Source organism: Lygodium microphyllum, chromosome 20 (genome assembly GCF_053477565.2).
Source record: "Lygodium microphyllum isolate KBCC chromosome 20, Lygodium_microphyllum_v1.1.10, whole genome shotgun sequence".
NCBI classification, from domain to species: Eukaryota; Viridiplantae; Streptophyta; class Polypodiopsida; order Schizaeales; family Lygodiaceae; genus Lygodium; species Lygodium microphyllum.
The window spans coordinates 16365532-16378183 of NC_141154.1; the positions used below are offsets into that span (position 1 = coordinate 16365532).

Below are 12652 nucleotides of genomic sequence, written 5' to 3' on the forward strand. Positions count from 1 at the left end.
CTAAGAGCATTAGAATATTATATAAACATGGTGATTCACATCACCACATGGCTCCTCCTTCCCATGCAATTGAACAATAGGAAACAAGTAGAGGATGGTGATCAAAACAATTAGCTTCAAAGGTAGGGAGGAACGGGAAAGCAATGGAACTTGACGATTCTTTCCAACAAGAGTGATGCCCTTAATATGGAAGAAGTCAAGAAAGAGATCTCTAGAGAGCTCATTGCATTCTCTGAGAAGAGGAAAACTCAAACCCAAGACCTGAAGTAGATATCAAGGCACTAGTTGCATTCTCAATACAAAAACTCAAGAGATTTGTTGATTTTACTACTACTAGGGTTTTCTTCCTTTTTTATGGGAAGGATCCCTATAAAAAACTTTGGACAATGGTTCCTCTCAACATACTCACCAAGAGTGACAATTTAGCAATATAGATTCATTAGCTGAGTGCCTTGCACAACAAAGACCGAATGCCACTCAACTTCTAACTAAGAAAGGGACTAGATCTTGGGCCCAACTTCGTGGGATCTAAGCAAGAAAGGAACTAGATCTTGGGATCAGCCAACTACAGAGGGGAAATTTGTGTATGTGTTGCCATGGATACCTAGATTCTCTCCAAAGGAAACTCTTCCACATGAATGTCCAATTCAGATATCTTTCTCAACTCTTTAAATTTGTTTTAGGTCCACTAACCAATATAAGAAAGATGAAGATGCTACATATTTTGACTACTCAAGGGAAGGAGGGGCTTCAACAATATGGATTTAAGAAGATAAGGCCTAGTCTAATATGAGATACTTAGACTACCCCATGGGAATATGCATCACATAAAAACATTGATCCAAATGGCTTATGGCTAAAGTTGGAGCAAAGATTGCCACATTTGGAAAACTAACAATAAAGATTAGTGGCAGAAATGTCATTTTGGATGTTATCAATCCAACAGTAGTGTTTATGGTTGGATGTTGTTATCAGTTCAACAGTAGTTGAAGCAAAGGTTGCCACATTTGGAAAACTAACAATAGGGATTAGTGGCAGAATTGTCATTTTGGACGTTGTTATCAGTCCAACAGTAGTGTTTATGGTTGGGGAAAATGCATTCTCAAGGCATGTTGGGAGAGGATGGAGAAAATGGCAAGAGAATTTATAAGGGGGTTTGTAGGAAAGAAAAAGTGGCATGCAATCTCCTGGAATAGTCTTTGCCTATCAAGAGCTAATGGGGGTCCTGGAGTCGAAGAAATGAAGGAAAAGGCATCACGGCTGGTGCTCAAGCAAGTCCCAAGATTAACGCAAGATTTACCCTGGGCAACCATCATGACTAGGTGGATGGCAACAGCCCCAGCTTGCAAGAGGCCAATGGGATAGCCTCATATGTCATTATATTTTATGTTTAGATATGGAATTCAAGATCAAACACTCAAGCACTACCAATCCTCTCTTAAAGAACTGGAGGGAGACAACAAAAAGCCTTAGTTGGGAATAGAAATTGAAAGAGGTGGGGACAGTGCATTGGACCAGCATATATTATGGCTCTTCCCACATGCCTATAAGGATAAGGTACCGCCAGCCCAAAAGAATTGGAGGGAATCCAAGCTGCTAGAAAAGAAGGGCATAATTACATTGTTATGGAAAGTCTTCTCAAAGAGATTGACCACTAAAGACAGGTTAGCCAAGTTCATGAAGATGAATCAACTCTGAATGATGTGCCTTAAAGCTCAGGAGGGCATATCCCCCAGTTGCTGTGGCATTGCCCTTCTACCCAAGCTATTTGGAAGAAGATGAAAGGATGGGTTCAAGTGACGGGTCTCAATGCAAACATTGGAATGAGGACTTACCTTTTTGGGGATAGAAGGAAATTGGAGGAGGAATCCTTGAAACTTTGGAATTTGATCAAAGCTCTTGTGATCTTTCACAACGCCACTGCCAGCACTTCCGTGCTTCTCCATCTTTGAATGACAGTATCGATTACATCTACAGAAGATAAGCCCCTACCGCCACAACAGTAGCAATACATGCAGCGTAATAATGTAACGCAGGCATAGGTCAGTTCGGCATGAGAATCAAGAAAACCTTCTTCCAGACTCAGCCAGCCATAAACTCACCCACATATATTAAACCTCTGAATCAAATCCAATGTTCCAAAACCCCTCAGGAGTTGCAGGAGGAACGTAGCGATATCTATGGCGAGACACTGCATCATGGTGCTCACATCTTGCAGGCATTCCTCCGTCTTTAGTAAGCACAGCATCATAAAATTTCTTGCATTGATTGCACTCGACTCCTTGCAGCTTCTCCCTGTCATCTTTCTTCCGGACAGTTTCGACATACTTGTACATGGGACCTAGCTTGGATGGCAGCTTCATTTTCGAATCATTGGCAATAGAAGCCTTATCAGTCGAGCAGCTTACAGTAAGTTTTTGCTCTTTAGGGCCCGGTTTGTGCGAGCCAGATCCGTTGTTAACCCTACTGGATGGCTCACGGGAAGGTTCCTGATTGTGTTGCAGCTTTTCTGGACTCTGACTCTCACATTCTTCTTTGACATAACCTGCACTTGCATCAGGTCCTTGAGTAGTAACTTGACTATCTGAGACATCTCTGCCTGCAACAGAACCTGAAGGCTTTTCTCTGAGGAGTGGAATATCAAGCCCGCCCATTTTTTGAGGTGGAAACACATTGTATTCCAGCGTTTCACTGTCTTGGTGATGATCGACAACGTGACCTTCAAGATGCTTCAGAACAGCCTCATGTGGTGTGTTAAGAAAGCTATCATGAGGATCAAGTCCCTTTCCCTCATCTCTTGCCCGGGTGTTTCTCCATGCTCTCTTCGAGCTTTTCACGGCTTGAGGAGATTTATTGGGAAATGCCCTCTTCTGTGGGGGAAACCAGCCAGCATCTACAGCTTCACAAGAGCGTGGCTCTTGATCCTTAAGTTGCAGCGCTTTCCTAGTAGAAGCGCCTGAGGATCTGCGCTTTGCATAGCCTTCTAGCAAGCCTTCCGCTGCATTAAACAATTCTCCTTCTCCTGCAACGATGTCGCAGACGGGACCACTATCCAAAGACACTATTCGAGATGGAACATCATTACGAGGAGCACCTTCCACTTCTTTGTCCCCTTCTCCTGCAACGATGTCACAGACGGGACCACCATCCAAAGGCACCCTTCGAGATGAAACATCATTACGAGGAGCAACTTCCATTTCTTTGTCCACGTCAAGACCTTCAGGATTTGAGCCAAACTGCTGTTCCTGGTGCAGCTCTCCTTCGAGAGAAGATCCCTTTGACGACTCCTTTCTCTCAGAGCTGATTTGCTCCAATGGAGTCCCTAAAATCGTTTCTTCAGCAGCCACATTACCTCCGCCCTTCAGGACATTAATGTTCTGAATTTCATAGAAAGCCTCTTTCATAGTACGATTTGAATAAGGATGTAACAAATCGCTACTAGGCTCTACCTCCGCCTCTCCACCTACCTCTCCCCGCGTGTTAACATTTGTAGAAGCTTCCTGAATTTCTCTACCCGTGGCTGCGATCCTATTGTGTGGTCCTGATGAGTAGTTGGAGCAGCCTGCAGTTTTCAAAATGCCAGATGCTGAAGTAGTCGTGGTCGAGGTATCTTCCTTCTTGCAGTTACATTTAAACTTGCTCCTCTCCCTGACCATGGAATCTGTGGACCTTCAACTTATCAGAAGACATCGGAATACAGAAGTGAAAATTTTTGGTTTCAAAATCCTGCCATTTTGTGCGCAATACGCCCTTCTTTATCCGTTTTATGGATAACAAGGGAAGCATTAGAACGAAGTGCGAGAATGACACTAGAGAGAAGATTAAAGGACTGTAGCATGATACTTACTCATGTTCGGAGTCCTCCCTTTGTTGCAATAGTCATGGCTGAAGGCCTTACTTTCCTCCTGGTGTTCACATACATCACCTTGATGAGGATTTTGCGACGACTTGGTTCGACAATTTTGGTGGAAGAGGACATGGTATTGTTTCTTGAGGCTCCTGTAGCGCTTCTTCAAGGCGTGCAGCTTGACGAGAGCGCTATGACTTGCCAGTTTATCCTTCTGCACTGCTTCATCAGGGAAAGGTTGCCGCTTTGTGCAGTCGATGCTGGTTCTCTGCTCAAGTTGCTCCTGCGGGAGTTGTGTTATTGCATTTTCCGACGGCTTCGGCGAGGTCTCAGAAGACGAAGATGCTTGCACCATGTGGCAGTAAGATCCACAGCAGCATTTGGAAAAAATCTCCTGACGTGGTCTTGTGGCTTCTACTTCATCCACCGTTTTCTGCATTCTCTCTTCAAGAGAACTTTTCTGCTGGATCAAGGTCTTATTTTCCTGTTGCAACACAAGCAATTGCCGTTTGATCTCGTCCATCTCCTTACCGAATGTCACACGCAGGTTCTCTTGCTCCTGCCGGTAGAGCTTCGTCCGGCATTCTTCTTCCATGCGGAGCTCCTGGAGCTCCCGCAACAGCGCTTCTCTGCTCATCTCCCACTCCTCTCGGGCGTCATCGTGCAGGTTTTCAGCACGCAGCACGGCATTGCTGGAGTCTGCAAGCCTGGTCTGGAAAGCAGGGAAGAGCTGGCTGCAGAAGACGAGCTCCAACTGCGAGATGCGATCTTTGGCGTCCTCGATGGTGGCGACGAAGAGAGTGCAGAGGCCAAGGAAGTACTTGTCGTGGACATCTTCTGCGGCCTGCTCAAGCGAGCGAAGGTCGCCGAGAGTGTTGTGCGTCATAGCCTTCTGTCTTTGCTAACATCAGGTCAGAACTTGCATCCCATCTCTTCTCTCTCTCTCTCTCAGAGAGAAACCAAGAGCCTTCCTTGTGACGCTTTTCTAGCCGTTTTTCAAACATTTTTGGCGCCCAAAAATTACCACCTGATGCTCAATATATTTACCAACCATACAAAATCTCTAGCCTAATAGCCCACTAGGCGCTCCGCGCCTAGACTCGCCCCGGCGCTGGCGCAGGTCAAGGGCGGTGCGTCCTTTTCGCGAGGAGGGCGGGTGTCGGATGCGTGACACCCGCCCCCGCCATTCTCCATGGGGAGGCTAGGGGCTGCCATGTGGCACCCGCCCCCAACCTCCCCTTAACTAATAGTGAAGATGCACATGACATGGTCGTCTTATGTGTGGCAATGTAATGAGTAAATAACTAGGTTCATAGGTCCACCCAGCTTTAGGTAGTGATATTCCCAGTGAATAAATATGGTTTTACATTTTAATCTTTATGTTTAAGAAATTTCCATGAGTTTTTATAATGGTTTGATGTATTTTAGTTTATGTATCTACGTCGAAAAATAAGTACTACATCCTTTGACTACAATTCTAATGTATGGAGTATTCTTATGATTGAATGTGTTTTAACTATATCTTTTAAAAATAAAATCCACTATCTATTAACGAAAGGTTTTGCAAGGGTAGCCGCATGGTGCGTGGAGTCCCCCCACAAAACCTTTCGACGACGCCCACAAAGGGACGTGTCCGCCCGCACAATCCTAACACAAAGCATTAGGCAAGCGAGAGACGCCTCTTTTAAAAGTGTGCATTAGATAAACAATGCTCACGAGTTTTTGAGGTTAATCAGATTTGGCTAGACACTTGTCGTACAATCTAAGACATTGTGTTGATAAAGAATACCTTGCAAAACATAAAACCAAAAACCAAAAAATTTATTGGTTAAAGTTTAAAATGTGGTGGCTTTCACATTTCATTAATTTTTTACTAGGCGTTCCGCACCTAGACTTTCGCGTCAGGGCAGGCGCGATTTTTGCGGGCAGGGGCGGGTGCTGGACGCGTGGCACCCGGCCCCGCGTTCTCTTTTTATTCTTGTGGGGGAGGTGGGGGCTGCCACGTGGCACCTACCCCCACCTCTCGTTAACTAATAGTATAGATTTAAGAATTAATTTATAACTTTGTAAAAGCATAGCAATAACACAAAAGAAAAAACATAAACATACTACACTATCAGCATGTCCAAGAGCTGGCACAAGTCTCTTCATTGTCTTATAATTATGGGGGAAGGTGGTGTTCCTTTATCTTTCAAGAAGATAAGCACTTTTTTGTTGGTTTGCTTTTACTGTCCTTTATTGTTCATGGTGACAAAAAGCAAAAAAGTAGATTCTAACATTGTGAAATATTGTACTTATGAAGAGTGTGGTTACCTTTGCCAAAGTGAAGGCTACAATGATGAGATCTAATCAAATGAGCAAACTTTGTTAATTCTAAGGAACATAACTAATAGTTTCAAGTTGAACTAGTTTTCCCATATTTCAATAATATATGTGTTTTTCTTTACTTTTCTGTAATATTCTATTACCAAAAGAAAAGTAGATTCTAACCTTGTGTGACATTGTATTTATAAAGTTTGCAATTCGCTTTGTTGAAGTCAAGCCTATAAGAATGAGATAGAACTGAACCAGTAGACCAAAATTATTCTAAGTACAAAATTCATTAATTTCATGTTTGAAACTACTAATAACGACTTAGTAAATTATCATAACTAATATCTAAGAACAACTCTAATTAATATTGAACTTAAACTAAATAACTATTAAGTAGTTAAATAACTACATATTTAGCAACTAACAACTCTATCTAATTACTAAAGATGTGCTAATTAATGTATTTAAAATATTAACGTTACAAGTAAATTAAAAAATGAGTATTTTAACTATTACTGTTATATTAACCATATTAACTTATAACAAATATGAACTAAGAATATTAAACTAATTGCTAACTATTCACGGTTAATAACTCCTAACTATCTACTAATAAAAGTAATTCATAAATATAGACTAATTAATCCCTATTACTAGCTAATTTAAAAATAAATATATCAACTACTAACTACTACATTAATTAATAACTACTGACTACCTACGGCTAGCTAATTTGAGAATAGATATAGTAACTACTAACTACTATATTAAGTATTAACTACTAACTAGTTAGTTAAGATGCTTACTAACTAAGAATAGACTAATTTTTTTAAATTATTAATAAATTAATAACCAATATTAAACTAATTAGTAATGAAGGATAGATTATGCATCAGTCTTGAGTAATAAGTGGCATTTGATATGCAAGATGAAGATGATAGTCACCAAAATAATTAGCCATGATCAATGGCTACACATATCACTTATTTATTATTATTATTATCATTCGTAAATAAGCTTCAACCCACTTGCAATGTATTGATCCTCATCATGATGGCAAGTATATACCTTAATGATATGCAAAAATGAGATGATTTGTCATGTTTTATAGTCACTAAATATTAAATGTCACGTTTAAAATATTATGCAGCTCGTCGGCTTTCATGTATAACAAAAATAGAATATTCTTTAGTTAGGTATTTCGAAATCAAAAGTTGAATTGGCTTTAATCTATTCGCATGGGTTTAGTTTATCAACTTATATTATGCTCTTCAATATACCATAAACAAATTTGAAGTAACAGCTTCAACTTATGCATGTGATACCCGATTTTAAAATGAGATTGCTTACTACATAGACTAAGAATTTGGCCGTCAACTTGATAATGTATTCACTCTAAGACTAAAACTATGTTTCAACTTACAAGTTATACTAACAGATCCAAGACTTTGGCTAATCTTTTCACATTTGAAAGACAATCCTTGGCTTATTGTGGGAGCTTTCGCTTAATCGCTAAGACCCACGGACCGCTTATTGTTTTAAGTGTTTCAAGCGAGCTCTAATGGCTAACGGTTGGGGGCTCTACCACAATAACAAAAGCTACGCGCGCCATTGATCCTACGAGTGTAGTGAGCTTACATTGATGCCGATATAAGTTGCCTCCTCTCTCGCACACACCGGTAGCTCCACGATCCTAGATGCTAGCTCAAGCATCCTCAAGCCTCCTCCATCTCCAAACTCCATCCACCATAGCTACATGCGCGAGGGAAGAGAAGAGAAGAAGAGAAGAGGAGATGGTGAAGAGCTTCACCCTCTTGATCCCTCACTCCCACACACTCACTCTCTCACACTCTCACACTCCCTCTCTCAAGAGCACACACAAGCAAGGAGAAGAGAAGAAGAGAAGAAGAAGAGAACTCTTGTTAGCCACACACCAAAGAATGAGCTTCCATTCACTTTTTGAACTTTATATACAAGCCCTAAAATCCCATGGATACCTATCCCTTTTTTACATGACCAGCCGTTGTGGCAAGGTCCTTTCTCTATTTCCTCTTCTAGCCTTATGCCTCTAGTCTATACCCGTCTAATATTTTACACTTGGCACAGGAGGGAGCCTGGCGCTCTTTTACACGAGTTTTTGGAGTTTTTTAAGACGCCTTTCATTTAAAACTATGCTTTGGGCCCCAGCTTAGCTTTAGAGGCTGCCTGCGTGTCTTTGTTCTTTTTCCATCCCTTTTTCGCTTTTTCATTCATTTTTCCGCCTTCTTGACTTGGTGAAGGGGAGCTACGGAGCTCTACCCCGAGACCTACGGACCGCTTATTGATCAAGCGTTTCAAGCCGAGCGGCCATGGCTACCTCTCACATAGCCGACGCACAATGCCTACCTCACGAGTGTAGTGAGCTTACCTTGATGCTCGATTGAGTTCCGATGATCAGGAGAGATTCCGATGTGCTTTAGACTTCATGAAGATGCTCGGCATTTCTCACATAGTTGTAGCTCCCATTCTGCAATGACTGATAAAGGTTTTGCATGGGCATCTCTAATCATTTGGAGAATATGAAGTTCCAAAATCTATGCCAATGGTGGGTCCATCATTGAGTTTTCCTTCTGCTTGATTTGGTTCAGTCATGGTAGCCACCAACAGGCAGATGGTCAGCTATATCAAGCATCTTGGTCCATCCAGCATCGGAGTATGAAAGATGTCCCCGGAGTTGAGGCGGCTAGCAATGTGCAGTTCCTCTTCTGTAAGGAATTGGTCAATGTAAGGGTGGGCTAACACATGGTCATCTAAGTGTATGTTGCGTGTAATGGCCAAAACCCTAAATGAAAGAGGTGCCACATAAGTAGGGTCATGTTCAATTGTTTTGATTGCCCTTCTTTGCTCGGCATTGGTCATGATGTAGTAGTCTTTTTTCTCCCATTGGAGTTGCAAGGCATACCACAATTGTAAGAACAAAGAATCAGAGCTGGCAAGCTGCATGAGCTCCTCCAGTTCTTGTTCAGATGTAGAGCGAGCAAGCTTGTGGTACGAGGTAATTAGTCTTCTGAGAATGGCTTGCTCCTTTGAGATTTCTCCATTAGCGATTAATTCGACGGCAAATTTGGGAAATTTGATGGTCATAAATTTGCAGTCTTCCCAAGTGCATGGCAATGCATGAACATCAGAGACAAGGGGTTCATCGAGAAGTCCTAGGTCAAGCCTTTCATAGCTCCTAGCAAATGTGGTGAAGGTGTTATCTAACACCTTGATGCATGTCACTACGTCATCTCCCAAGGTCTTAGCAAGATCCTTGGCCATTGAAAGGAACGATCGTCTTTCATACGAAGGCCTAAGACCTGCTGGTGGTGATGGTGCAATTGGGCTGGACAGTGGTGACTCCATTAAGGGCGTCACAGATGGGACTTTGCACTCAGAAGCACTTTGAGATGTTGCAGGGGGCTCCATGGCATAGGAGGTGTGCTGCATTCTATCTGAGCTAGCATGGGGGTGCTCAACTCCTCTGACTTGGATAATTCTGGGGCATCTAGCTTTGGACGATAAATGTGTTGGGATTCATTAATCACAACTGGTGTTGGTCCAGCTTGCTTTGCAGCCTGGGCTCCGTATGTGCAAGCCTCTCTAGCTGGAGTGAGGTTGCTTAGAGTTGAGCCTCTTAAATGTCCACTCTTAGGCACCCATATCTAGGGGTTGCCCTCATAGTATCCTTGTGCTCGCAAGAGATCTTTGGGGATCCATCGCGACATGGTTGTGCGCCTACGTAGATAGTGTCTGAGCTGCCTCTTAGGTTGCGAGACTGATAGTTTTTGCGTTTAGAAGCACGTTTCTACGGTTTACAAGGAGGTAGCCCTTGCCATTTTGGCACCCATATGAGCGTGGACTCCTTGGCCTTGTGAATTGCCTTGGTGGGCTTGGTTCTAGCAGTTTGAGCGTGGGGTGAGATATCACAGCCCTTCTCCCTAGTCTTGGTCATAGGTGTGGTCGTAGGGGTCTCTATTGGTGGCTTTGCAATTGTAGAAGGATCAAGATAACCCTTGTTGAAAGTAGTCACTATGCGCACATTGCCTATAGCAAGATGGATGCGATCTAGGTTATAGTCCACATTGCAGTTCGTCTGCTTTTTAAAAGTGCGACCTAGTAGTGACTTATTACCGACCCCTTTAGTGTTTGGCAACACATAAAAGAAGACTGGTATACTTTCAGACTCGATAGAGATAGCCACTTTGCATTTTCCTAAGAGTGAGTAAGTGTTGCCCCCAAATGGGCTAAGTTTAGTGTTTATGGACTATAATTTAGGTTGACCAATGCGTGTCTAATGGTCATGCGTCAAGATATTATAGTCGACACCTTCATCGATCAAGGCATCAAGAGAATACGTTCGTTCTGCAGTGACCGTGATTCGTAGGTAGGCAGGTGCCACTGCTTCTTCATCTTGATCTGTCAATTTGGTAATAGTGGCCACGTAGACGTTGACAGGAGCTTCAAGCATAGGTGGCTCGTGCAACGGATGGGAAGGAGGATAGTACATTTTCATGCGACTGCCATTGAAAAAGCCTATTCCTTCACCTTCGAGCGTCTCTAATTCAACATTGCCTGTTCTACTAATTGTACGTACTCGAAAAGGTCCTAGTCCTTGAAATTTCATTTTCTGTTTGTGACCCTTCACAGAGTATAGTAGAATGAGGTCCCCCTGATCAAAGTTGCACTGTTTGACATGCTTGTCAAACCACATCTTTCTTTGTGCCTTCTCACAAATCAGAGCGTGGGTGGCTAAGAGTCGAGTCTCCATGAGACTCTCTAACTCCACTAAGCGGTTGGTCCAAGCCTCTCTTCCCTCCCAATGCTCCTGGGCTACTATCCTTAAGCTAGGGACAAAAAACTCTAAGGGTAGAATGGCCTCTGTTCCATAAGTCAGCCTAAAGGGCGTCTGTCCTACAGCCGTCTTATAAGTTGTACGATAGGCCCACAAGGCCGCCATTAATTTGTTATCCCAGTCACTTCATGATGTGGATGCCACCTTTGTAAGCACGTTGACTAGGATTTTATTCGTGGATTCTGCTTGGCCATTTGCTTGAGGGTAGTAGGGCGAGGACCTTCTATGAATGATTAGGAAGGTTGAGAGCAGGTGGGATATCACTTCATTAATGAAGTGCATGCCCTGATCACTTACTAGTTCAATTGGACAACCAAAACATGAAAGAACTTGCTCCCACAAGAACTTCGCAGTGGTTCTAGTGTCGTTCTTCCTAGTGGCTCTTGCCTTTGCCCACTTCGTCAGGTAATCAGTTGCCACAATGATGTAGCGTGCCTGGGAGTACTGTGCCACAAGACTGATAGGTCCAATGAAGTCAATGCCCCATTTTTCAAAGGGCTATCATGCTATTATGGGGGTCAACTCCATCTTATCCTTACGCACAGGCACCTTAGTCCTCTGGCACTCATCGCAGTGTTTTACAAATTTAGCAGCATCACAAAATAGGGTGGACCACCATAGTTGGGATTATAGCACCTTACGGGCCGTTATATCCCCACTAAAGTGCAGCTATTCCACCATGCGCTTCTCTCAATACATCGTGCATCTCATGCTCACACACACATCTACTCAACAAACTGTCTTGTCCTAGCCTATAGAGTTGGCCAATTGGTATGGCTGGATCTTTAAGATAAGTCTCCTTAGTCTTGCTTTCTCAATAGGTCTCTCACGTAGACTATTCTCTAGTACTTGAACTACATCATCGGCCCAATATGGTGTCAGATTAGCTCGAAACAAGTCTCTTTTGCTAAACAAGCCAAAGAGATGAGCGTTCGGTAGGTCGTCAGGTATGCCTTGTCCAATAGTTTCTCCTATGGGTATGCGGGACATGTGATCAACCATGTAGTGCTGCTTTCCCTTATGTGCAACCACAGAGAAATCAAATTCCAACAAGAGAAGTAACCATCTAGCTATGCGACCTGTAGTGCACGGCTTGTTCATGACATAAAGCAAAGCTTGATGGTCAATGAAAAAGATGAAGGGGGTGGCCAATAGATAATGCCTAAATTTCTTTACAGCAAACACCATGGCTAACCCTTCCCTTTCTGTAGTGGAATAGTTCATCTTCGTTTTAGTGAGCTACCTGCTGCTGGCAAAACTCACGGGGTAATCTAGGTTATGCTCACCAGGCTGGCATAGAACAGATCCAATAGCAAACTTAGAGGCATCTATGTGTACATGAAATGCTATGCTCCAGTCTGGGGCTCGTAAGATTGGTGCTTTTTTCAACTTTTTATATGCATGCTGGCATTCCTTAGTCCACTCGAATACGATCAACAACTTGTACAACGGTCTAGCAATCAATGCATAATTCAGTACAAAGCGTCGATAGTATCCCGTATGGCCTAAGAAACACTGAACGCCCTTGTAGTTAATGGGTGGTGGTAGGTCGACAATGACCCTGATTTTTGAGAAGTTAGTGGCAATGCCGTTCCTTGACACTAGGATACATCCGTGGC

The 12652-nt window shown here is 42.9% G+C and overlaps 1 protein-coding gene across 1 annotated transcript; it reads right to left on the bottom strand.

The window, feature by feature from the left end:
* Positions 1-850: 850 nt before the first annotated feature.
* On the bottom strand, positions 851-4895 carry LOC148018700 (protein gamma response 1). Its single transcript, XM_087660633.1, has 2 exons — positions 3848-4895; positions 851-3661 (listed from the first exon to the last, which is right to left on the bottom strand). The coding sequence occupies exons 1-2, from the start codon at positions 4731-4733 to the stop codon at positions 2112-2114; spliced, it is 2436 nt and encodes an 811-aa protein (XP_087516759.1). The 5' UTR covers positions 4734-4895; the 3' UTR covers positions 851-2111.
* Between the last annotated feature and the right edge of the window lie 7757 nt (positions 4896-12652).

Bases quoted from the DNA above. Each gene is read 5' to 3' on its own strand.
- LOC148018700 (XM_087660633.1), bottom strand. From the start codon at position 4,733: ATGACGCACAACACTCTCGGCGACCTTCGCTCGCTTGAGCAGGCCGCA. The intron at 3,662-3,847 runs GTAAGTATCATG...GAAGGTCCACAG, and splicing joins AGGGAGGACTCCGAACATGA to ATTCCATGGTCAGGGAGAGG.